Raw genomic sequence first — 27,114 nt, forward strand, 5'->3', positions numbered from 1 at the left:
TTAATAGCAGGGGAAAATCTTTCAAACTAACATTTCTTTGTTTAGTTTGTTTGTCCTCTCTGGAGAGCTCTCTCCCCATATGACAAAGCTCTGATGTTCTGAAGTTGGCTCCCCTAAGGCTCAGCTTTATTGAGAGAAGTGAAACATTTTAGGTGGTTCATTCATTCTTTCTGTATCTCTTGTTATTTGAGGCCTTATGGTGTCCTTTGGTCATGTTTTTAAACTTATTTCTGCAACTAAGACTGCCAGGAGCTTTATTTAATAATAGTTGAGGTCTCATGTTCAACTTTTTCTTTGTGAGCTGCCATTTTATCTCCCAACATCAAATATTGTGAGAGTAAATTAAAAGCAGTGTTGATGTCTTGTAATTTTGTGTTGGCTGCTCTCTCTTTTTACTGTGCAACTGAATATTATTTTATGAAGCTAAAGGACTTCACTAGGACTACTGGAAGCTCAGACTTTTGTTTCAAGTGCAAATACCACACCTTGATCCTGCTGAATAGCCCTTGTGTGTGGGCAGCTCTGCTGAAGTTACAGGAAGGCTTGGTTCTTCATTATGAAGTGTCCCAGATTTCTGTGGGGCATTGGAACATTATCCCCTGTCACAGTGTAATAGGGTGAAAGGCTTAAAATGAAGCAGACTTTGCATCTGAAGTTGTATAGATGAGCATGCTTGAAAAATTGTTCTCTGTGAGTAGAAGCCCCAAATCACAGATCCTGCCATCATGGTGGCCATGCTTGTGTTATAGGGCAAAAGTGAACAAGTCTTTCCCAAGGTGGGGAAGAGCCTAGAGGCCAAGGAAAACCTGTTTAACAAGTTTGCTTGTTGAATTAACTCGGGTTTAAATGGTGAAATTCTGTTTTTCTTACTTGGGGAAGCATTTAAAGATTCTGATTCATAGCATTGGAAATAGTGCTTCATTGGATCTTGGAGGTTTTTGAGGGGGAGGGAGGAAGAAGGCAGAGAGGTCTGATCCAAAGATAAGAGGCCCCAGCTGGATCACATGCAAACATGTTTCCTTTTAATTTTTAAAACTCAGCAGCTTTCATCTTCATGTTGAAGGTCTTCTGTGCCCCTACTTGATCTTCACATCAAGCCATGTGCTTTGCGGTTTGTTTGAGGCCAGGTCTCCCCCTTTCCCTCACTGAGATTCTTGCCTTTCCATTCAGGTTTTCACTTGCCTGCTTTTCTTCAGCTTTAGGATCTAAAGCTATTTCTTACTGGTTTCTTTTCCAGCTATTTTTGTCCATGTTTGCAGTCGATGTTATTGAAAATGAGGCTGACTGTAATATTGGGCAGTTGAACCCTCTCTCTTATAAACTGGGCAAGGTTGTGCCACAGCCACTGTAATTGACAGTGCAACCAGCAAATGCATTTGTTGGCTACTTTTTCTTTCTTTAGGTGGGTTAAATGCCAACCTCATGCTGTGTCTCATGTACAAAATATTTGTTCCTGTTTTCCTCTCCTGCTGCTGTTTCACTGCAGAGTGCTGCAGGCTAATAGTATCTGATGGGGCTACTTCCTATTGCCTGAAAAATGTTTAATTTTACTCCCTTGCTTTCTCTCTTTTCCACTTTCTCTCATTTTGATCTCTCAAATCCAGTCCCTTTGAGAAATCAGACAGTATGAAATATGGAAATTGCTTGGGTAGTAATTGGAGAAACGGTGAGACTTATGAAGCCCATGGAGATCACGCTTACATCTACTTATTCACATTATTTAATTTTTAATGGCAAATTTAATTAATGAAGCACAGGTCTCGTGGTTTCATGTGTGAATAAGTAACAGCAGGGAGCTGAACATCATGAGGTCTGTTTACAGGACCATTAAAAGGCTCCATTAAAAGCCGAACTTTTCATTATAGGAAGGAGAAAAATGGGTTTAAAAGCACAGAAGTTTGACCATTGTGTAACAAGTAAGTAAGCGAAAACATTAATGACAATTTGCTGGCAAAATATATTTTTAAGTGGTTTTTCGTCCATGATTTCTCAGTTTAAGTCTGTCTCGTAGGTCAAAGTTTGGAAAAGCAAAGTCTGTTCTGTGGGTTTTTTGGTATATGACATAAATTCAGGCACCAAAGATAAAACACTTAAATATAGCACCTTGAAGCCTGGGCTCTGAAAACCTGTGTAAACCTTCCAATTAGCTAAGCTTCACACAATTTCAGTGATACAGGCAGCTGTTATCCCTCACTTGCAGATGGAAAACGGTGACTTGCCCAAGATTGCACAAGTGGCAGAACCGCTGATAGAACTTGAGTTATATCTGGCCTTTCCTTTTGTAACCACTGAACAATATGTGTCGTCTCATCATGTGCAGGACCACAGCTGCATTTATGGAAAAATAAATGAAGAAGGGCAAGAATAGTATTTCTATGACTGAATTTGGGGAAAGATGAGATAGCAGCTAGAACTGGCCTGAAATGAATAGCTGTCCTCGCTTTCAGTACCATTTTGCCACTTTTTTTGATGGCTTATTGCATATTTTCTGCATGTGCCTTTTCAGGCTGAGGGCCTTGCAGATGAGCTTTGAGTAAGGCAATCGCAGCAATTTCTGTGTGAAGTACAGAGGCTTTGCCCAGAGCAGCTTTATCAGCAGTTTAGTGACACAAGACCTTGCAGTGAAGTTGCCGGGGGTGTTCAGTTGTTCTTTTTTGCTCCTTGTGCTTGGGAGGCTCTAAGTGTGGCCGAGAGGAAGAATTCATCCTTCATGTTCAGCAGCTGAGCAGTTGTGAGCTAAAACTCTTTCTGTGCAAGCTCAGGAGAATTTAATGCAAACTTCTTAAGCCCTGCAGCAAGATACTCCAGACTTGGTTTGGCAGTGCCTTAACTGATACCTGATATGCCTCTCTGTGTTGTTAAAAGGGAAACAGGCTGCATAATTTTCTTTTTAAGAGTAAGTAACGTAAGTAGAAGCACTGAAATGTAAAATGGATTTTCCAGTGCTAGCAGCCAATTTTGATACTTGCACGTCAGTAACTTACATGATCCTTCACAGTAATTAATGAGAAAAGAGAACAAAACACAACCTAAGTCAAAGTAACTCAGTGCTGGAAACAACTTGTTTTTGTGGTTACATGGAATAATCAAAGCTGAGGGTTGGTTGTTAGCTGCCTTTTCCCTTTTCCCTTCACAAAGATGAAAAATGGAATGGAAGACGTGTGGCCTTGATGCATTTTCCTGAAAAGAAAATCATCTTTTAAGCAATTTTGAGTTCTTTGAACTGATTATGCTGTTTGTTGTTGGAAATGGTTATTAATTATAGAAGATAACTTTGTGATGGGGCAAGATCTGTGACACCTTTTAATTCTTAGAGCTGAACATTGTTCTTTGTTTCAGAATGCAGAGATCTACAAGCTGACATCTGAGCAGTACCAGGAAGCAGCCACCAAGGCAGAGGAGTGGATAAAGTGAGAATCTTTTTTTTTGTCTTCTCCCCCAGCACTTCCAGTTGCATTTCACAATTTCACAATTTCTGTTTGCAGCCTGTGGTGGGTATTCCACTAAACTGAGTGTGCAGTTACCTCATGTCAGATATTTAGGGGGCTAAGGATCTATAAGCTACCATCTTCTCTTTCTGTGCCAAGCTTGACAGAATTTTGTATTAAGTTGTTAAATCTTGCAAGGGAGAATGGAGGGACCACTTCTGAAGTTGTCATTGTTCAGGGGAGAAAAAGGTGAAGAGCCTAAATCTTAGCCCTGTAAATTTCAATCAAAGCAGACTTGTAATTACCATGAATGTTTTCTTAGAATGGGTGCAGTGGTTTTTCTGACCTTTATTATTGGCCTTGGCATAATTAGTGGACCTTTTAATGTTGTCTTTTTACCATGAGCATATTTAGTGACTAAATTCCACTTGTATTTGCCAGTAGTGTTGCATAGCTTATTGTTCCACATGCACTAAACAGCTGTCCAAGAAAAAATATTTTCTTTAATTCTTGAATATTAATGAGTCCAAAGCAATTACACTGTCAAGAGCAGCACTCAGATCTCAGTTGGGTAAACAGTTGGACAACATGCAGTAAACTGGAGTAGCAGCATATGTAGTCCAGTTGGGTTTAGTCCAGACTGTATGTTACTTAATTGCTTAAATAGATACCATAGTAGTGATGAATATATTAGGGGGGTGTGCAGTATATTGTGTTGTCTTCATTTAAAATCATTTTTGGCTGCCAAAGCATCACATAACCTATTGTAATTTCACATTTTTGTTTGTACAGTCAAGCAGTAAGTTGATAAAGAAGCCAGAGCAAGGCAGCTCACACACTGAGTACATTTTCATGCAGTTTTCCATAAAAGAATTCTAAATTCTGTTTTTAAATACAAATTTAAAAATTCATAGGACATAAAGTTCTGACAGTCTCTGATCAGTTCAGTCTTTTCTTGGATTTGCTTCTGCAGATGTGTCATCAGCTGTTAGGAACACATGTAGCAATGATTTATCCTTGTGTCTTTGTAAAGGGAGAGATTAGGACCTTGGATTATGTTCTTTACTTACCATAACAGACTGTAACTCACCTATTTTTTATAGCAGTCTTTAAGTTTGGTTCCGGAGGTTTCAGTTTCATTCGGTCTCCTCTGTTTCTTGTGGAGATGAAGGCTGGTAATTTAGGAAACTCAGGAATGTAACCATTTCTCATGAAGGTTAGTGGCTGAGAAAAATGCAAATGATGGCTTCTTTTTTTCAAGATTCAGTCTCTTAGGGGTTCCTTCCCCTTTTCTTTGAGTCATCCAACCCCCAGCTTCTGGCCTTGGACATTGCTCTTCTATTTCAAGGCCATATGAACCTGAGGTGTCAAAAAGGGACAGATTTCTTAAGCTCTTGTCATTGCAGACAAAGGAGACACCTCCCCTGATGGGAATTTTGTATGAAAAGATAATATGTCTGGGGGATGCCTTGAGAAGGGGCAAACTGTGTGGCACTACTGATATTGAGGGAGAAGGTGAACATCATACTTTCTATTTCTTTATAGTAGGAAAAGAATAGGGCAGAGCTGGGGCTGTTTCCAGAGTGAGTACCTTGCTTTTTGGAGTCTTTGTTGAAGCAGGTATAAGAAATACCTGAAACATTCATTGAGTGTTTTATTCTGTTGACATCTACAGCTCTGCACAACTGGTCAAGTGTTCTATAGACTATTTCCTCTCCTTGATTATCAGGTCTTTTAGGACTTAATACTTCAGGAGTGTTGTACAAGCTTTCTACCCATAATCATTCACAGCACGCCTGCAGAGCAGGCAGGTAAAGCTCCTTCTCTCCCTTTGTATAGAAACAGAAGTGAAGTGTTAGCACCGAGTTTCATATGAAATCCCTGACAGTGATCAGCTCTTGGTTTCTACTTCAAGGCAGGACACTGGACTTGATACTTGCATGGCCTGGCTTATGCAATGGACTTTGCTCCTTATTTCTTCACTTGAACCCAGCCTGCTTCTATCTCCACTTTCCTCCTACCTCAGTGTCTCCTTCTTTGTTCTGAGCTCTGTCCAACCTGTTCCTTGCTCCCAGGAAGATGATCCTAGCAACAAGAAACCACTGAGCACAGCTTTCAGCACCTTAAGTAGCTTGCCCTTGTTGCCTGCATGCGGTGATGAATTGGACAATTGCCACGGACATATTGTCTCAATGATGATGTTATAATTGGTGCATTATAATTTTTCGCTTTTGTTAACCAACAGAATTAAAGTCTGGGGACCTAGAACTTTTTCCCCCTTCCTTCCCTGTTTAGCAAATTGTGCACATCAGTAACCACCCACAAAGGAAGCAGTGTGTAAATAAAAAGCCAGCGCTCCCCGCCCTGCGCTTCGTTCCACATCCTTTTCTCAGTGTTCATAGAGCCATGACTCAGACTGGGTTTAGAGAAGACAACTTGCTAATCCCCTCCCTGCTACAGAGAATAAAAAGGCATTTCATTCCAAGCTCTATTAATGCGCTCGCTCCGGGGATAAAGCAGCACTCCCAAAAGGCAGTGGCCAAATTTTTTTTCAGTTGCGTTGTCTTTGTCTTCTTTTGAGTGTTACATTTAGATTAGCTTCTGAGGATTAAATGTTATTACAGTCCCTGAATCTGTTAAGGGGAAGGAAAAAAACATCAGTAAAGAGGTTATGGCTTAGTGCAGGCACTCTAGCTTTATCCTCAAAATGCTGTTTTTAAAAAAAAAAACTTGATTTATTTTCTTTTGTGAAGGTTGTCTTATCACGTTTTTATTTTATTTTTTAGTTGTTGAATTTGGATGCAAGATTGGCATGGGTGGGGGTGTGACTCTCTCTAAAGGGTAAAGCTGCAGGAGTGGGGTGAGGGGATTAGGAAGCTGTTAAAAGATAAAATTGTTCTGAAGCTGAGTTTTCCTCTGAGATCTCCTTACAGCTTGCAGAACTCTTTCTGAAGCTGCTTACCTATGGCTGTGTTGCTTTGCATGTTGTGCTGAGCCTACTGAATATGCTCAGCATTGCTATCAAGGAGTGCATAAAGAACATTGGTATCTCACCCTGATAAGAGATCAGCCTTGAGTCCAGGGCAGCTTTCCAATGGAGAAACTGCCAAAGAGATTTACTCCATATGGGACTTAGTATCTAAGAGTTCCATTTAATGGTCCTAAGATCTTTAAACTTAATGGACATGAGTCTTTAAGGTGATTACGTCGGGGAAACTGGTGTGTAGTAAGTATCCTCCTGAGCTGAATGCAGAGTAAGGAACCACACTGAGTCAGGGGGGCCAGGGGAGAAAGTTCATAGGTGGATTGTGTGCTGGAAGCAGGGAATTTATGGCTTGCTTTGCTTTCAGTACTCATAGAAATGAAGATTTTATTGAATTGCACAAAATTTTGAAGCTGATGGCCCTTCAATTTAAATGTCAACATGAACATTTCTCTTTTTTTCTTTTTTTTTTTTTTTTCTTCTTGCTTGTGTAGATCTGGGAAGTTTGTAAGATAGTCATGGGGTGATGCTTGAGTTTATTGATCTTGACATCTACTATGAGGCCTCAGGTATTACAACAGAGGGCTGTGCCCAGAAGTCAAGCTCTGAAATAGTTACTGTGTGGACAGTCTTGAAGCCCAAGGAGCAGAAGGGTGAAGACATCATAGTTTTCAAACAAAATTGCTCTGGGATTTCTTCTATAATTTGATTAAATAAATGATTAATTCTTTGTTGAAATTAAGAGCCTCTGCAATAGACATTTAAGAGTTCTCAATTATAAAAGACTGATTGCTGCTGGGAGCTCATCTCCAGACTTATTTCAGCATAGTACTTTTGTGCCCTGTAATGATGATACTTTCACAAAAAATGGTTTGGCTCCCTCCCAGTCCAGTTCTTCCCTCAGTGCTTGGTTTATGGTAGTTGTTCCTGCTTCTGTCTGCACGGAGTCTGTTTCATGTAGTTTTTAAATATAGAGAGATGAATTATTAGTCAAAATTTTGCTGTTACTCATATTTGTAAAATTGTTCTTAGTAAGAAATTGAGATGTTGGTGTAAGAGATAAGATATGTCTTCCAAGTTATTTCAAAAGAGGGTATAAGAGAGTAGGTAGGTTGATTTTGATGACCAGTTTTGATATGTCATTTTACCTAGTGTAAATTTTACTGGAACAAAAGCTTTCTAATAATTTTCAGTTCTGCCTCACAAAGATTTTCACGCATTTACATTGCCATGTGAACATTTTCTGTTTATGAATTCTGGAATGCCCATTGTTAAAAAAGTGTTTGTACTACCAATGTATTGGTACATTGACTTTCAGGTAAGATACAACTTCAGGAATATGTTACAGGGTAATAGTCAAATATGTGTAACTGATTTGTGTAAATACTCCAGTTGGGCCAGTTTATTCTTTTTTGAACCAAATTTTACATCTAAAAATGTTATTAGATTGCACCATTGATCCCAGATGTTGCCTTCTTTCTAAAGTTCAGTTCTTGGGGATTACCAAGATGCTGGTTCTAACTATGAGTTTCCTTTTGCCCAGTTAGTGAAATGATGCTGATCTAGTGTTCACAGTATTGTCTTTCCTCTCATGCATGATGAGAGAAGACTAATAAATCATTCCAATGAACTGAGATTGCAGTTCTGTTAGTGCTGAAAATCTGGTGTAAAATATTAATCTATCTTTTCAAAATTTCAGGGCATCTCTTCTAAGGTCTATTGGTAGAACTTGGGAATTTATAAAATAAGACCTGAACAGCAAAGGAAGAAATGCCAAAGACTCCATGTAGCCTGTTAAGGATGTTTCTATTACTCTTGATTTTTACATGGAAAGTACTTGAATTCTGTAGTAATGTTGCTGTTATAAAACCCTTAGATCAGGGTTTGTTGGCAGGCCAAATCCAGATTGTTTTCAAAAGCATGGATATTTGTGCAGCTGTTAAAACAAACCTCAGAAATACTTCTAGCATCAGAATACATGAAATATTTCTGTTCAAAGCTCTTCATTATGGAAAAGGCAGTGAAAACAGAGGCAGATCTCTGCCCTCAGTTTGGGAAATACATTTCCCTCTCTGTACCACAGTGCAAGCAAGGTTGCTCCAGGTTTCATAGTATATGATCACGTATTTAGATGTAATTACAGGTCCACACCAACATCCAGAACTTCTTGTGCCTTTGATCCCCCTCTCCCCCTTGGTGTGAGTTGGGAGATAGACCATGAATATTAATTAAGGACTCAGCTCAGCTTATTGCTGGTGGGGTTTTTTTGCCTCTGTTTTTAAGCTTGTGTGCTGTGTAGTGTGCTGGATGATGATAGTGGCTTAAAGTTGATACAGGGGATTGAAGTTAAAGTTGTCTGTGGAAGATTTCTAAAAGGACTGGTGAATTAAAGTTAGAAGCAATAATGCCTGAGAAACCACTTGTTACCTGTGAATTAATGACTTGTTTGCTAATTAGCAGCCTTAAGGCAAAGTTGAGGTAACACTCCTAACAATCTGGTCATTAATTCAGTAGAAGCTGATTTCAGGGGCAATGCTGCTATTTTGAACAGCAATGGTATTCCTGATTCTGGGTTGTGCACGCTGTGCAAAATGTTCTGACTTGCTGTTGAATCAGTCTCCTCTTGGAGTGATGGAGGGATGATAGGAGAGAGTGAAGGCAAAGTACCAGTGGTGGAGATAGGAGGAGAGAAAGAGTTTGTTCTGTGGGTCAGAGCTTCTGTCTCCATCTCCTGAGGAAATAAAGACTGTGCCAGAGCAGCTGGGGACAGTTGTGGTGATCCATCTGCACAGAGGAAATTGGTGTTTGGTTTTGGCTGATGGGAGATTGAGGCCCTTTCCTCCCTTATAAAGGGAGAGAAAAACCATCTCTGCCAGGCTTTGATAACTTACTTTACTTTATTATTTCTTTCTTTAGTATGATGGTCCATGAAGTAAGTCTGATAAAATAGGTTTCTAGGCTAAGGGGTCCCATCAGCTTTTGAGTCTGAAGATCAGGTGGCTGCTACTGGGAGAGGATGTTGCTGGTCTTGTTTCTTCCTTGCTACTCTTTTCTTTCCCTCGTTAGTCCTGGAAGTGTCTCATGACTGCCTGTCTGGGCTGTACACCTACCACACCAGGCACAATTAGTAATAATTTGGCCTGAAAAGAGTAGCATTTGGAAGACAGGAGTGCTTGCTTTTTCAGGTATGAGTATTGTTTGTTCAAAGAGAGCTGAGTGCCACCAACAGCACGATGGAGCAGCCTCAGGTAGGCATTGGTCTCTAACTCACCTGAGACATTTCATGTGCTCTTCTCCAGACTTAAAACCATGTTATCTAAATTATTTTCTATAAGGATATTTCATCTTTCTGAAGATTTCTTGAAATTATAGTGTAGTATTATTTATTTAAAAACAAGAAAAAGCATCACGACCTGCCTGTAAAAACAGGCTTCGAGGTTTTGTGTGTATTATTTGAAAGCACCATTATTGATGTTCTCTGGTGGATGAGGAGCTACTTAATGGGGATCTTGCTGAGTTAGTACTCAGCAAATTTCACAGTATGGTAAAAGAGGGCACTGTGGTTTTTAAGATTAGAGCATGTGGGCAGAAGCAAGGGGATTTTTATTTTTTATTTTTTTATTTTTTATTTTAAAATTTAATTTAAATAGGGTGAATGTTTAGTTTCAGATCTCGCCTAAACTTTAAGTCTGGCAGCAAAATTTGTTTCCACATCCTTAGCAGGATGTACTGCTCTGTCAGTACAGAATATACTAATGGACTCATATTTTTGTCTGTCACTGATACTCCTTTGTGTAGTCTGGTGTAAACTGTAGGGACCTAGTACAGTGTTTAGTGCCATTTTAGAAAAGTAACTGCAGTTAAAATGAGTGGTCAGGGGTTTCCTTTAAAAAGAACATCTCGTTAGTAGTCTGACATCATTACGAGATCATCCTACTTAAGAGAAATTTACTGAACCTGTCTGTCCCTGATGGCTTGCAGTTGTATGAGATCAGTGTCACATCATCAGTTACTTTCGTTACAGTACTTTTTGGGGAGGGTTTAACAGACCAACAAAGAACATGGGCCCAGCATTCTCCCAGCAGGCAGTCCCCAGCTAACCCTGAGACATTATATATTATATATATTATATATTATATAATATACAATATACCAGAACTTGTGTACTGTAGGAGCCAGTGCTGCATACATTCTGTAAGCTGCATGCTTTCCCCTCCTGACCTGAGATCTTAAACAGTTTTTAGATTTTTTTTTTTTTTTTTTTATCTGAAGAAAGAAAATCCCTGTTCGGGTCACTTGTTGGGCTGTGTGTTGTTTTCAGATTCAGTTATTGCTTGCTATATTGCTTTTCTGCCTTGTGGGAGCTGAGCCAGCTTCCTTTCTGATTCAGAGAACTCCTTCCAGCAACAGGATTCTGACTCATTCCTGCTTGGCTTCTAGAGACCGTTTTGCTGCTAACTTTAGGCTCTTCATCTTTGCTAGTCAACTTTTAGTAGCTTGGTATCCTTGGAAAAAATGGTGCATGGCTTTGTGAGCAGGAGATCCAGTTCTGTTAACTTCTGTATCTCTTGGCAAGTGAAGGAAGAGGCAGTAGTTTTCCTTTCAGCTTCCAAACTGGCAGTTTCTCATAACTCAGTATTCTACCATCATAATCAGTAAAGAATTTACATCCAAATGTACGTTGAAATTATTCACTTGTGGGGCAAAGTCTCTCATTATTCCAAACCACTTGCCATCTGCCATGCAGAATGCTGATAGAAATGATTAGTTATTGTGTTTGCAGGTTCAGCAGGATAGGGATCATTTAATTTTATGTGGATTTGTACAGTATTTTGCATATTGGTACCCTCCTCCTGCCCCAAAGACCCACAGCCCATCACCAGTGCCTGCAGCTTATGGAGTGCTAAGGAAACCAGTTAGGTTTGGTTGAATCTGCACTTGGCAAAGCACAGGGATGTATAAATCAAAAGTCTTCTAGGATGACCCAGTGGTCATCCTATTATATCCAATAATAATTTGTGTGTGAGGATAAATGGTGTAGGAGGATGGGACAATGTGTTGTGTGAGAGCTGGAACCACCATTGGATGGGTCACACAATCTCTGCATTGGTTTCCTCACAGAAATTGAGCAGTTGTTACTGGATTTCCAAAAGAGAGGTTGCTACACAGAACTGCTATGTCTTATTTTCCACTTCAATCTGCATGTTTGGAGCTTGAGGGTTTTTGGGTATTTTTGTTTTAAGAGAATGTGCTTGTGTCGGGCTGTTTTCACTGGATGCAGTACCGTGGCACAAGTTGTTGGCACTTGGGATTTGGACATTTGTGTTAACTTTGGTTCTCAGGGATAGAATCTAATTACTTACACAGGAGAAGATTTCAGAACAGCTTCTGTGTATCTGTGATTGGAAGGAAAGGAGGTATCTGTTCTGGAAAGGGCAAAGGTGCACCAAGAGCATGAATTGCAGTGAGGAATTTTATGGCAGCTTCGAACAAGCTGTCAAAACAGGAATGGAGATTGAGAAGTACTTGAGTGACAAATTTTGCAGGATCACAGAGCCATTCAGAAACTCTTAGTACTTTATAAATATGCATTCATTAGGTACTTCCATGGGCAAGGTAGGGAAAAAGAGAACTGAATGAACTGTTACTGAAATGCAGCTGTCAAAGGCAAGAAAGAGGGAGGGCAAGTATTGCAGATGTGCAGTAGTGTGCTACAGACAGACATTGTGACAAGGCATATATGAAGTATTTAGAAAGACAGGAATGCTGCTGCCTCAGCTTAAATTTGGAGGTAGTGCCCCTGTTCTCATGAAAATTGTCACAAGATTTCACCTCTTTTAGTCTGTCCCATCTTACTTTACACATGAAGTTACTTATGCAAGCCTTGTATTCCATTCAGATCAGTGGCAAAGTCTGATGAGCAATGTTTTGAATGCATGAGGCTGATCAGAAATATTTTCTTCCTGATCACATTAGTTCATCCTCATGAGGCGTGCAGTTTGTTTACACCGTGTAGCTTCAATATTACTGAATTTTTAGTAGACATTTGGGTGATCTATTAAGCTTCTCCCATCTCATATTTTTCTTGCCAAACAGCTGCAACATGATTCTTCCCTCGTTCATTCAAGCCATGTTGTCAAGCTGATGTGCAGGATCAGGGAATCCCATAGGTTGTAGTGAGGCCCTTGTATTTGCATCCTGGAGCCTATGGTGAAAGTTGGCTTTCTTGGCTGTTTGTTCTGTGCTGATGAGTTTGTTATATGTGAATGAAATGCTTCAATTGTGCTTAATTTTCTGCTGTAAATGTCAAGGATGCAGTAATGAGAGAGGATGGAACCTTTCTATGTACTGTGTACTGCATCTGTCTGGAATTATTTTTCTGACACGTTAAAGAGAAGCCATCAGAGCCAAGTGCTACCCAAGGGAGAAGGCAGTTTTACAGGTCAGTTAACTACTTACTGTTTTTTATATATTTACAGTACACCATGGCAACCCACCACTGCATCACTGAGCTTCTTCTGAGATGCATGTAATGTACCCTGGATATGTAAACAAGCTTACCAACTAGCTGAAATGTCTCCAATTCCTTCCTGACATGCAGAAAGTGCTGCTGTGTGCCCTGGGTTTTGCTCACAGTGCTGCCCTTGCACCTCACTGTTGACCTCTGAGGCTTCCTGCACTGTGGTGACAGTGGTGACTAATGTGGTTTGCTCAAGTTAGCTCAGACACTGGTCTTACAAAACAATGCAGCAGAAAGCAGCTAATCCAGTTGTTGGTGGATTTTGCAGCCCACAGGAAATACCAGGTTGCTGCTTGCCAGCTGTATGCTAGAGCCAGCTTCTCTAAAGATGGCTTATATGAGAGACTCTTCATGTCTTTGGTTTTCACTTTCTGAGCAGAAGTGTCAAAATGTCTAGGTATAGATACCATCAGTCTCGGTCTTGATTTTTTTTCTCAGCTTGAATGGTTTCCCAGAGTAAAAGGTGGATCTAGCTCTTAACTCCATCTGGAATTGCTGTTCTACCTGGCAGAGCCAAGTGATTGTGTGGTATTCACTGTGGAGTGACTGATTTTGCACAAGTCTAAAGAGCTGCCAAGTCCTAAAGCACTGAAGCTGTGTCTATGCTTGGCTAGTCTGATTTTTCATCTGTGAGAGAGGACTAGCAAATACATACCCATCTTCCAGCTTTCCCTTGCTTTTCAATACTGAGTCCCTAATACTTCTCCCAAAAAGGAACCTATCAGCTTCACCTACCCTGGTGGCCATTGTGCTGTGTTTGAACCTTGTCCTGGGGTCTGTATCCTGAAGATGCTGCTTCAATCTCTCTTTGCAGCAAATTTGTGTCTATCTTTGGAAGCTGTGTTCCTTCTTGATTAATTGATGGATGTTTAGACCAGGACTTTTCCTACTGTTGCAGAGCTTATGATGGAAAAATCCTGAAGAACCTTGCTTTAACCTCCCAGACACTTAACACTTCTTCATGGGGTTTATATCCATGTAGAAATGAATTTGCTGAGACAAATGAATGCAGTTATTGACTGGAGCAGCTGTTACCTGCTGCTGTTGAACAGTTAGGAGAGGGTTAAGAAGAAAACCTCTTGTGAGCCACTAGATTGGCCCTGACTAAGATGAATGTCTAATTCACTCCCAGCGTCCTTACTGCTGCCAGTAATAAAAAGCTTGCTTCACATATTCACCCCACTGCAGACGTTTCTCTTAAATTAAATATCAAGAGGACATATAATAGCACGATTCCACGCCAAGCCAATATTATCAGATTGATGTCAGCAGTGATAATAGAAGAAGGATAAGTTGATGAGATTTCATTTATTAAATAAAGTAAAGGGAATATGCAGTGATAGAGGGGATTTGGTAACTCTTGGTGTGTCAAAATGCAGCAAGATCACACTCGTTCTGTCTTACCTCGAGGGACAGCAGAGAGAAGGATGCCCTTTGTTTCATTTTAAGAAAACCTCTCCCTTCTTTTCCAGAAAAAGCTCTGATTTAGATTCCTCCATGGGAGGGGTAGAGGAAGATCTGAGATTGTGGATTTCATCTGTACGTAGTCTTCCTTCTTATTAAACAGCAGAGAGGGAAAGGTTTCTTTCCCCACTGTGATGGGGGAGGCACTGCTAAAGAGTTTGATTTCTAGATTTATCCTTTCCTTTTTTCAACATGTCATTTTTTTCTGCTTTCTTTTAAGTACTTGAAACTGTGTGCTGCTGGTTTAATCGTTCATATTCTGTATGTCCTGCATTTACTTCCCAAGATATTACCAGAGCTCATCTCTCATACTTGCCTCTCCACAGGTATTGTCCTAGCCCCTCCCAGCCTACTCTTTCTCTCTTGCCTTTTTACTGGCTTCTATAAATGAGCCTTCTACATCTGTTTTGATAATACCAGTAGCAATCACAATGTGTTTTAATTTAGACCAAGGCAAATGGTCTACCTTTTTGGTGGTAGCATATTTTTCCTTAATACTACCCATTTTAGAAGAAAGGTCAAAGCATACCAGTTTTCTGCTCTTTTTGTCTTCACACCTCATCCCTGCTGTACTGTGTTCCTTCTCCCTTATTGTTTAAGAAATAATAATAAAAAGCATCAGGGAATGAGGTGTTTACCAAGAGTGGTGTAGAGGAGTGTCCAGAAGGTTATTTTTCTAATGGCTTTTTAGTGCCAACAGTCTTGAGCTGGGCTGAAGTTGAGGGGAGGTTGTTGATGAAGGTTCACCTTTGGAAGTCACAAAATCACAGTGTCAGAATCACAGAAGTCAATGTGCCATTGCTCTCAGTAGAGATGCTTGTAGTTAGATGCTGCTACTTTCCATCAGGCTTTTCATGTTTAATTCCTTTTCCTTTCAGATATATATGAGTAAAGCCAGACAATGGTAAGGTGCAGCTGGTGTATCGGGATGAAGTTTTGACTTGCGTAGGAACATTGCAACCTGAAGTTTAGAGACTTAAGGAGAACAGGATAGTGATGTCCCTTTGATAGGACAGGAGTAGTGATTTCTGTGCTGGGGGGGAGGCTTCTCAAGCTATTGTTCCAATGCCCTTTTTCAGTCTGGATGGGCACCAGAACTGGTCTGCTGGATGTGGGTGACTTGTATACTCCCACACATTTGCTTCTTGTCCCTTCATTTCATGGCTTGCACTGCACAGAGGGAGAACAGTGACAGTAATGTCTCTAGCTTCCTGCTCCAAAGCAAAATTTCTTGTCTTTGTAGGATTTCTTTTGAATTTCCAGTCCACTTGTGAATGCACTAACATATTGGTTTGTATAATTTGTATTGATAATTACCTTAATCAACATAGCGTTGCATTGATTAGTTTGTCTAAATCTGTTTTCAAAAGCTGGTGCAATTGATACGTAGCCAGAGTTGGAGGTTTTATTTTGAAGAAATAAAGGAGAATATTCTTGTTATGATTCTGGGCACCTGGTACTCAATAAATCCTCTCAGTGTTGTGGGAAGGGGTGTATGTGAACACTGATGGAGGCACTCTCTGGGCAAGGCATGCCCCTCTGTCCTGACTGATCCCTTGTCCCCCTGGCAGGCTTGGGGCAGCAACACCCACTCTGGGGCTTCTCATTCACCACTATTTAGGTTTAAAATAGCCCTCTGCACTGTGAGCTGAGTAACAAGAGCTCTGCTAAACAGGAGAACCGTGGACTTTGCACTACTGCTGCATGACTGATGCCATAGGAAGGACAGGATCAGACACAAAAAAGAGGCTTTGCTCCTATAGCTTTCCAGTCTGACAATGGCAACCTCAAACATTCTAAATATCTCTGAGATATTTGTACCATATTGCTCAGTTCAGATGAATGCAGCCTGGTTTTGGGGCATGCTGTACCTTTTTTCTCTTCCAGCTCTCTGTGTGAAAATTGCAAAATGCCCTTCAGTTTAACATGGCTGAGTTTAAAAAAACCTAATTTTAAAAGTCTTAACTTTTTCAATGAATTGAGGGATTTGGTGGTATTTCCTGACCTGGTATTGTTTGGTATCATTTCCACAGTCTTGCTGATTTGATTAGAGTGATATTAAAGTTAGCGACAAAGCAAAATGCCAACATTATGAGTTTCTGAAGCTCTCCCTGGGTTCTTTTCCATTCCAAAATTTGAAGATTTTTTTAGAATATGGATTTTTAGAGGCTTTAAAGGTGATTTGCTATAGAACATAGAAATTAGAAATGCACACTAGCCTCTGGGGACTATACCTGGAATAAGTTTCTTCCAAAAACTGTAAAATGAAGGTGGAAGAAGAAGTCTGTATAGTATCTTTGGTTTCTGATCTGAACCTCAGTGCCTTATAGTTTGTCTGTCATCAGTTACTGAAAAATTCTTAGCCTCTCCCTGCATGTTGACAGTTAAAACTGAGGAGTGAAGAAATACCACATGGAATACTCTCAGCTAAACCAGGTTGCTGATATGGAAAGGACAAATCTTTTTCTTTTTTTTTTTTTCTGTCTTTCCCCTTCTTTTGACCCTTTCACTTCCCTTCCTCAGCATCTCACAAAAACAAGCATGATTTGGAAACTCATCTGAACTCTCCAAAAGCTTTTTACAAGATCTTGGTTTAAGAGTTCAAGTTTTGTAGACATCTGTTCCACTTGGGAGAATGAGACATGCCCAGGAACAGGTCATGTTTTGTCTCTGCTTTGCTGTGAAGCTCTCTTGCTGAATGAGTGCCTGCTGTTGTTACTGTGGAAATGAATACATCATAGTGTGGCATTAATGCCTGCCTGTAGCATCAAATGCTTTGGAAGGGAGAGGTGAGTTTGATATTTGGGCACAGAGCTCTCTGAGCTTACTGGGGCAGAAATTGGAAGGAATTAAATGGATTTACAATTTAGGAGTGCGGCATCTGAGGATTGCTACACCTAAGCATATGCTCTCTAGTCCTCTGGTTAAACATACCACGGCAATTGTGCTGCAAATTCCTGCAATTTGTGTCTGCCTGTCTCTGCAGCTGATGCCACTGTGTTTGTGCCATTGTTTCTGGTATTGTTTTACAACGACCTTCCCCTTTATTGGTACTGTTGCTGATGATGTGCCATATGTACACATGCACATTAGAGTATAAGAACATCATCCCTGATTGTTCTTGGGTAGCTGTCAATGCCACTTACAGGGTGTGAGTACTAATTGCTTTAGAAATACAAAGAAATAGATATCTGGTCTTGCTATTATTCCATTTTTTCTAGTCTCTTGGAGAACTGCAGTGTTTCCAACTATGTTGGATTTTTTTTGAAGCACTAATGAGAATTCAGTAGATAGAGAATACTTTTTCAACAAGTCCTCTCAGTTCCTTATCAGACTTACAGATCTAGCACAGGCCCAGCAAGGATTCCTGACTTCTGCCAGGTTTCCACTGTGAGTTGGGGAAGTCACTGAGCCTCTTGGAATTGATTTCTTTTATTCTGCTGCAGAGGAGAGTCGATGTTTTATTTAAGGACTAAACAGCTTTTTGCACCAACCTAGAAAGAAAGAAGTGTTCTTTCTTTCTGCTAAGTAGTCTGGATTCTCCAGCTGAAACCCAAACCATTCTATAACATTGTTGGTCATTTGACCCACTTTGGTGATTGCTGTTCCCACCAGTTTCTCTATTAGGACTAGATGACTCCTACATAAGATTAGGATGTATGTCACTGGTAAAGTGGTAGTAAGTGGGTGAAGTCTTATTTTCATATGTCCTTCTGTGCTTGTTTTCCCTGCAGGAGGAGGAACACTGATCCTGTCTGTGCAAGCCTGCAGTCTGAAATTCTGAAGTGCTACCAAGAAAATAAACATGAAGTGCTCAAATGCTCAGAGCTGGCTAAGGAATACCAGCGCTGTGTTAGTGCTGCTCAGAAGGTAACAAAAACTTCCCTGTTGTACTTGCTGGCTTTGCTATCTTGTTTTGCTTGTTTGTTTTTTTTTTTCTTCTGGGAAGTGTTTCTGAAAGCTGTGGTATATGTTAGTCAAATTGCAGTGTTCTTAGGAGAGAATTTTTCTTTGGGATCTGTTTTTCCACATTAGTTCCACATTTCCCAGTCACTGTGCTATGTCCCAGCTTCACTCATCAACAGGTCCTGTTACACTGAGTTGTCACCAAAACAGTAGAACCAGTGCTCCTAGGTTTCAAAGTCAGCCACAATAATTTTCCCAAGCTTTGCTTTCTTGGATACTGTACTGCAAACTCTAGACAAATCCATTTTGTCAATGTTGACAGTGTTTTGAATGGGCTCTAAACATATTCCCATTATGGGACCTTGCAGTTGGACATCTTAATTCCTTTTGTTACTGCATAAGGAAATCTTTACTGGGCAAAGAAAACTGCACTCTCCTAAAAGGTGTTTGTGCAGGGGGACAACAAGCCTTATGGATTTTCATTCAGAGCTGCAGAGCCCTGGTAGACTCTTGATGCCTTAGGACAGTGGTTCCTCAGTACCTTGAAAACATATCTGGCAGGTGAAACAAGTGAAGGTGAAAGGAAAAGTGAGGTATTTGAACATCGCAGCTAGGATATGGTCTTGGGAAAAGTGAGTGGTAAGACATAAACTGCTGCTTGGGATATTTGGAGTGTAGATAATGCTGTTCCCCATGTGAGAATCCAGTGTGTCAGGCATCCCTCCAGGGCAACCAGCTTTAACTTTTTTTGAGAGAGAGAGGTATGGAATTCTCAGAAAGGAGCTGAGGCGTTAATAAGGTGGGTTTGAGGGAAAGGATGGCATGTTCTGGGAATAGAAAACTGAGACTCCTCTCCTGGGATTACTGGTGCAAAGGGTGAGGGAGAGGTGGAGATTTCATGGAGCAGTCTTTCTCTGTCGCATTAGCATTGTGAGGGGAAGCTGTATGCCTGATTTAAGTATAACATGAAACAAGCTGCCAGCCGGCTCCCAGAAGAAGCTCGACAGAAGGAGATGGGAAAATTGTCAGGATATATTAGACCAAATGTTGTTGCTGGTCCTGGTGGAATTTTTTTCCTTCCTGTTTACAAAGAAGGTCTTTGTATGTCTGCAAATCAGCAAGGTTAAAGCTGCCAGGGATAGGGCTTTTCTCTGATATCCTTGAAGTCCCCAGCCCCCAAAACGTGTGGTTTCTTTTTCTTTCTCAGCTTTCAAGTAAAGCGGTGCCTGTGCTGCTGCTGCACAATCCGTGCCCTCTGTTGATGCGTGCAGAGCCCTGGCTCATCTATTGCCTCTGTTACCTGATGCTTCCTCCTTGCCTCCTGTAAATCAGGCTTGTAGCCTTTTCAGTGGAGTATATCTTTAGCAAATGCATTTACCAATACATCTTTATTGCATGCAGTGCGGGCGGAATGTGATTACCCCAGAAGATGGATTGCATTAAACTTCAGCATATTTGCAAGCTGTGGCTCCAACCCGCCTGAGAAAGGGGCTGGGATACTGCCAGCCCTGAGCCCCAGCCCAATACTATTAAAGAGTAAATTGGAAGCTAAATGACTGGTAACAGCAGAGGGCAGTGAAAGATTCTATTAACTTGGATCTTTTTGAGGATTTGTGTGTGTGGGGGGGCTTCTTTGGTAGGTTTTCTGTATAAACCAAAAACTGGGAGTTGTCTTGGTTCCCAGTGCGTTCAGTGAACTTCAGAAATTTCCCTCCTCACTGTTACAGAAACGTCCTGGAAGGAGCAGTGCACAGGACATTAATTTGCTGTGGATGATGACAATGCGGCAGAAAATATCCTTGCTGTATTTTAAGGAGGGAGTAAGACTAAAAAATAGATAGCTAAACCTTACAGCTAGATATAGGCACTAAAGGGATCTGCAAGTACAAATTCAAGTAAAACTTATTTAAGGTAGTATTTATCAGTTTCCTTTGTCCCAGGACAGCTCAAGCCCTTACAGTCTGGTTCACTGGTCTTACTGAGTCCTTTGACTCCTGAGATATATGTAGCATCACAAGCTGTTGTGTTTTTCATGAAGGACTAAAACTCCCTCCTCTCTTCCTCTTTTAAGCTGTTATTTTTCTTTAGGTTTAAATTAGTATCATTTACCAAATGGCTTTCTGTCTCACGCATTCCTCATTCAGGAAATTCAGGTTGGAGGAATGTGGGAAAGAGAGGCCAGAATGTCTTGATTTCTTGGGTGGTTTTTTTTTTTTTTAAACACAACTTGTTTTCCAATACAAGATATTGTTGTAATCAAAGCTGGTTATGTGACTTCAACTCACTTGCACACTGGTGATTTGTTGTTCTCCTTTTTCCTAAAGATTTTATAAGGCTTGGTGAATATTCTTTAATGAAGCATCTGGTTCTCTGCAAGTTCCTTTTGATGGCTGGTGAAAATGTCTCCAGGGCATGGTATACATTAGGCTCAGAAAAAGCAAGCTCTAGATTTCTAGACTGAAAATTGCAGCTTACAGTGGATAAGAATAATTCTTCACATCTTCCCCTTTACTGTGTTTGTTTGAGACTCCTCTTTTGGACATCCATTTCTCCCTTGTCTATTGCTGTGCATATCTCTGAGCTGTAACCCTTGGTTACTTCTGCCCAACAGACAAATATGTCAGGTAATCATTGAATGAATTTTGAATTTTATTTTCTACTATTTTCTTGTACAGGCCCTGTTACTGTAAGAGGCAACTTCAGTGTAGTGCATGGTAGGGGTGTAACTGGTGTTAGCGTTTTTTTTCTGGCCCCCAGGGGCTTCTTTTGTAGTCAAGGAAGAGAAATAGGCAGTGCTGGAACATGGCATGTCTGACCCCAAAGCAGTCATCTGGACAGGTCAGCAGAATGGCCATCCACAAGTGCTGCTTGAGAGGCACATCCAGACTGTGGAAGCAAAAATTAATGTTTGTAGTGGGATATTCATAGAGTGACAGGAGCAGAATCCTGCTCTGATTGTCCACCCTTGTAGCTGGTGTGCTTTCAGCTTGTCCTGCCTAACCTGCTCACTAACTTTGCTCTTTACACCATCCTGAACATTCAGTTTTGGTTGTGTTGCCATGGGTTGGCTGCAGCGGTGTCAGCCTGCTCAGAGTTGGTTGCTGTGTCCTGTGCTTTGCTTATGTGGAAGCTCTCTGACTTCAGAGGATGTTACTCTAATGTCTTCTGTTTAATTTGGGAGTGTTTTATCTTTTCTGGTGGTCTGTTTTCTTGGCTCTACAGAACTTCAGCTACAGCATAAAAATTGCTGGCTTTAAATCTAATAAACGCTGGGATAATGGGACAGCTGTGGGAGGGGCATTTCCCATTGTCTCATTAAAAATTGCCTGTAGTTTATTGACCGCAAGTTTCACCAAGAGCTACTGCTGCCGTTAGATAATGAGAATTGAAAATTGCTGCTGCTGTTTCCCCAAGGTTTTATCTCGTGCCAGTGAGAAGAGGGTGTGGAAGGAAAAGGAGAGTGGGCAGTGGGAATCTGTGTAGTTTCTTACTTTCAGTCCAGATGGAGGGGAAAAACAAATGAATTGGGTTTTTTTAAAGTCTGAGTTCTATTAGTGAATTCCTTCCCCCCCCTTCAAATACCCACTCATGTGCAAACTTATCTGAATATTTGTGACGGATTCTGTTTGTCTTATGTCATGTTTGCACCAATAGGCAAATATGAATTTTAGTTGGTTAATTTATCATCTTATTCTGGGGAGTCTCTGGCCACTTGAAATATGTGGCCTCTGGTGATTTGAGATTTCAAACAGAACCTGCTTCTTGCAGTGGTGTGCAGAAAAATGCCTTTTAAAGGGCATGTATCCCTTTCTCTCCAGGTGTTTTCTTACTGTCTCTAGGTGCCTGTCTTTCACAGAATGAGTGAGGTGAAAGTTTTGCACTTTAGCTCCTGGCCAAACCATCCTACAAAGAGCTGCATACTCAGGCACATGTATTACCTTGTCAGTAGGAGCTGTATACATTGAGCTAGGAGCCATTCACAATCCTGTGCTCTTTTCTCCCTATTCTGCATCCAGCTTCTCGTGAGTCTACTATTCATAACAGACAAAGGTAAACCTACTTCTGCCAAGGCTTTAGGGCTCGTCTACATAAGGAAATTACAATGCAATAAACTGGTGAGTGAGTTTATGGTACAGTAACTTCTCTCTATATGAACATTCTGGGTTTGTAATGGAAGTGCAGGGAAAATTCACGCTCATTTACTGTGAGTCACTCTGCTGTGCAAACAAGCCCTTGCACAACACTGGCTGTCTGGATTCCAGCAGAGGTAGACTTTTTAACATAACCTTGAGTTGACTGCATTCTCCTCTGCCCTTGACTGTAATAAAAAAGAATGTGGTCAATTTACGGCGCCTACTTTTCCAAGTGATCCCTGTGACAGCCCAGTTCCCATTTGGCACAAACAGCAGAGCATTGCAACTCTGCTGGGAGCTTGTCTCTAACACAGGGACAGTGACCCAGACTAGCAAGAAGATGCCACAGGTAGTCATGCAGTGTCCCATCCTGATGGAGCAGTTTCACTCAAGCATTTTGGATCCTGCTGAAGCGTGAGCCTGCTGAGAGCTGTTGTTTCTGCAACCTGAATCTCTGCTTAAGAGAAACAGCTTCAGGATGCCACAGGCTGCACTGCAGGTATCTCTGATCATTCTGGATCATTAGGCTCTTTCTAAAGGGTTGTTTCCATTCTGATGGATTGCAGAATGCTTTATAGATTGTTTGTGTGCTTATTGGGGAAGAGAAGTAGCAGTCAGTGTGTGTGGCTGATGGAAGAAAGTTTTGGCCAGTTACAGCGGATTTCTCTTCCCTGGGATTCTTCTGGGGTAGATCGTAGCTGTTGAAGTCTCATCAAGGAGATATAAATATATCACACAGTATGCTGCTTGAAATGCAGTATATCTAACTTGGAAGGCTTCAGGGTTGTTTGAGCTTTCTGAAATTCAGCTTTGTAGTTTCAGATAAATCTGTGCTTCATATCTGCAGGATGGTGTGTGCACCCACCCTCAGCCGGGTGTGTGCCTGCCTTGTCTTTTGTTGGTCAGTCTTGTTCAAAGCAAATGTAACCATAAAGCATTTTTCTTGCCTGCTTTGGAAAGTCAATTATCTTTAAGTCTTTCTCTCTTCCAACCTTTATTTGTGCAAATGCTGTGGTGATAACACTATCGGAGGAGTTTATGACTCAATAAATGGCCCCCACAAGGGAGACAGTGGAGAGGCCGCAAGCTGCAGGCAGCTGCTGTTTGTTTAGTCGTAAACACAGAGAAGAGCAGCAGTGGATTAACTGTTCCCAAGCATCCCCTGACCTGTTATTTGCAAAGGTGAAAAGGATCCATATTTTACTTCCAATTATAAAGGATGGAAACAGTTACTGCTATGGTTTTTAAGGCAGCAGTTTTTGGTTCTGGTGAGTCTTGGGTCCATACACAACACTTCGTATCTTCAAGAGTTCATCAGTGGATCAACTAAAAATATAAAGCTGCCTGAAAGGACATAAACTGCCATCTTAATATATGAGGCATGTTCCAGAGTAAAATGTTGGCCTGCTTAAAATGGAAATAGCTGCTGTCTATGCCCAGTATTTACAGAACTGGAGACATAAGTTCTTTATTTGCTCTGTGTCTCAGCACTTCACAAAGCCCTGATGTTCCCAGCAGCCTGTGTGCCATCAGCACTTATTAACCCATGTGAGCAATTACCTCTCTGCTCTTTGCAGTCCACATAAAGCCCAAACATGGCACCTCCTGGAGTCCGTGTTTTCTTAAGGAATAAGACATAAGTAAGCTTAAAACTTTTTTTTCTCACTTTGCTCTGCTTTTGGGCTCTTCTTCTAGAGATACTTAGCCCATACCCAGCATCATCTTTTCCTCTGAAGTTCTTCTATCTGTTGCCTGGTCTGGAAGGAGGATTTCTGACCTCATTTGTCTTCTCAAAAAACAATCCATTGCCTAGCAGGCTAACGCACAGTCCATGATTTTCTGTTTCGGGGGTTTTATGCAGTTACAGTGAGACAGAGTTGCTTTTGGGTCTTATTTCTCACTTGATGGTTCTAATCTCAAATACACTTACAGGTAAAGTTAATCTAAATATGCATGTTTCACACATGGCTTTGGAGGCGACTTTGATAGAAGAGGAAAAGAAGTCAATATACCTTTACAGTTCATGAAGTGGAGCTATTTGGTATTTTATAACATCTAAAACGTATGTGGTCTGTACTACAGATTTTTTTGTTTGAAAACTTAAGTTTGTCTGAACCTATTTAAAAGCAGTTTCTGAATATTCTTTCTAAAAATGTTACAATATTAAAAAAATTGTAAGAGCCAGCCAGTCAGGAGTGAGAAATCACAGCTGACTTGACACTGTGATATGATCTTTGAGTGGGTAAAACTGAAAAGACTCATTGAAGTTGGGTATCAAAATTTCAAGCAAAAAGCAAAATAGGGCACTGTCAGGGAAGGATTGTGTTTCTCAGTATTGTTTTCTTACTTTTTGAAAATTATTTCTTTTCCATCTTAAATTAATGGGACCTACATGGATCTACTGTATTTAAAACATTTCCCTAATTCTGTGCTCTCTGGCATGTTTGGCAGTGTTTTCCTGAGAACTGTAGCCTATAGTCAGTTGTGCGTATCTAGTATGGGAAATAGTTGCTTGGGGGTGAGAAAGCATTGTGATACATCATGCTGTTTTAATGCCAGATTTTTTCACAAAAGATTTGTAGCATTGTGTTGGCAAGTTGGAAGTAGAAATTCTTACTCGGATTAATTCCAGGAGATTGATGACCGAGCAGTCTTGGACAGAAAGAAGTTGATTTCCAATTTTTAAACTGTGTTTTCTTGCTGAAGTTACATTGAAACAGATCCACAAAAATTGCTGTCCATAGCAACTGCTGGTTAGAAGCACAAGGTCAGTGATCAAATGCCTTCAGACTCCCCAAGAAGTTCCAAAATAGCCCTGACTTCCATAACTTCTGTGCTAATGTTAGATCCATTCTCCAACAACTTGGCTATAACTTGGAAAATTGTATCAGCTATGCCAAAGTTTTCATGACAAACTGGGGAAACCAAAGATTTGTTATGCTCCTTGCTGGTTATAGTCTGCACAGGATGGTTTCCTGATATTTGCTGTTTCCACACACTATCCATCATCTCTTTTTCTTAGCAGGTCTTGGGGCTGAATACCTTGAGGACTAATAGGATTTAAAGCCTTCACCAATCAGCTGAATGTGCCTGTGTAGACACTGTGTACAGGGGTTATTCTGGTGGCACTGGATCCAGTCCAGTGGAAGAGATGCTACCACATAAGCAAGATTTTTCTCGTTAGCTTTTTTTTTTTCAGTGCCAAAGAGAGAAGTTGATACGTTATGTACAGACTCTCCTACTAGAAGGAAGCCAATCCTTTTCTCATCAGAGCTATGGCACGTTGGAGGAGAAGGTTGGAAAAGTTGCCCTGATGCTGCTTGCCAGTGTGTGTATTTTATCATTTGGCAAGAAGCTTTCTTCTGTTTATAACATCATTTTGGTTAGAGGCCTTGTAAGAGTTAGTGAAATGCTCTTAAAGACCTCGGCATGCACAGCTTTCCAGGAAGCCAACACTTGTTATAATTAGAGTTTGTTACCTTTGTAATGTGGGAGGCAGGTGGGGAAACCTTGAGTTAAGATGCTGCTGCAGTGTCTCATTTACCTTGTTTCTGAAGCTGGAGAAGTGTGTTGCTCTACTTTGTTAAGCCTGAATGTGCAGAAGTGCAGGCAAAATTGTTTTGACAACGTGTTCACTCTTTGTCCCTGGTGAATGCCTTTTTGTCCTGTGTAAATGGATTTTGGGATCAGCCAACCTCCAGCTCTGAATTAGCCTAATAAGGTATGGTAGGTAGGGTTTAAGGGTTGTTTTGCAAGCAGCTGGTTCCCTGCATGTATTAGGGGGAATGATTTTAAAAGTAATGATATTGGAAAGCTGTTGATTAAACTTTTCAAATATTTGTATGCTGTAAAATCTCAGCTCTTCTACCTCTCTCCTTCAAGCTCTCTGCTTACCCTCTGCCTGCTTATCTTTCTGTCATGTCTGATTACCTCTACCCATCTGCCTCTGCATTCTCTCCCACTCAGTTTATCAGTCCCAGTTTGCTGCCCACAAGGACTGGGTTTATTTTTCTGAGCAGCTCATGTGTTGGGTTACTTCTGAGCTGTGTAATGGAAAGCTAAGGGTTACTTGCTTTGGTCTTATTACTAAAGCATTATTACACTGTTCTTTTACTGGGGGACTGGGAGCTCTAAACAATCACTGCTACATCTGCAGCATTTTTGTGTCATTGCAGGTACCTAGTTCACTTCAGAATGAATTTAACATTGGTGAAAGAAAATCATGAGGTTTTGTTGCTTTTTTTTAAAAACTCCTGAACAGGTTGAAGTATGCACAGCCATCATTTCAGTTTCCTCTCTGTGGAGTTTGTACTTCAATGGTGACCTCAGTATGTTTCATATGGAAATAGAGAATGTTTTTATTCATTTACTTGTTCCCTGGATTCCTCTCTGAGTTTGCCAGTGAGGGTAATTTCGTGTGTTCTGGTGATTTATATGCTGTGGACACTGTTTTGAAACTGAAGGGAGCACCTACTTATCCAGGTCATGGAAGCCTTTGGCAAGTGGCAGTGTTGTTCTGTCAGGTCACAGATGATACCTTCCCACTACAGTTATTTTTACCTGTACAGGCTCCTCAACCTTCAAATCTCTGTTCTGCTTGCCTGAAGTTTCATTCACAATATATATCATCAGGAAGTCAGACAAATGAGCAAAAAGCAAGTTTTAAACTTTTTGAGATTT

General features: G+C 40.7%; 1 protein-coding gene across 2 annotated transcripts in view; it reads left to right on the top strand.

Annotated features, from left to right (window-relative positions):
* CHCHD6 (coiled-coil-helix-coiled-coil-helix domain containing 6) overlaps positions 1-27,114 on the top strand; it is a 108,455-nt gene that overhangs the window by 54,098 nt on the left and 27,243 nt on the right. For both annotated transcript variants that reach the window (XM_071755991.1, XM_071755993.1), the window contains exons 7-8: positions 3,340-3,410; positions 18,130-18,265. In XM_071755991.1, the coding sequence (XP_071612092.1) occupies positions 3,340-3,410; positions 18,130-18,265 (207 nt within the window). The remainder of the gene's footprint in view (positions 1-3,339; positions 3,411-18,129; positions 18,266-27,114) is intronic.

Source organism: Heliangelus exortis, chromosome 12, assembly GCF_036169615.1.
Source record: "Heliangelus exortis chromosome 12, bHelExo1.hap1, whole genome shotgun sequence".
In the NCBI taxonomy this organism is placed as follows: Eukaryota; Metazoa; Chordata; class Aves; order Apodiformes; family Trochilidae; genus Heliangelus; species Heliangelus exortis.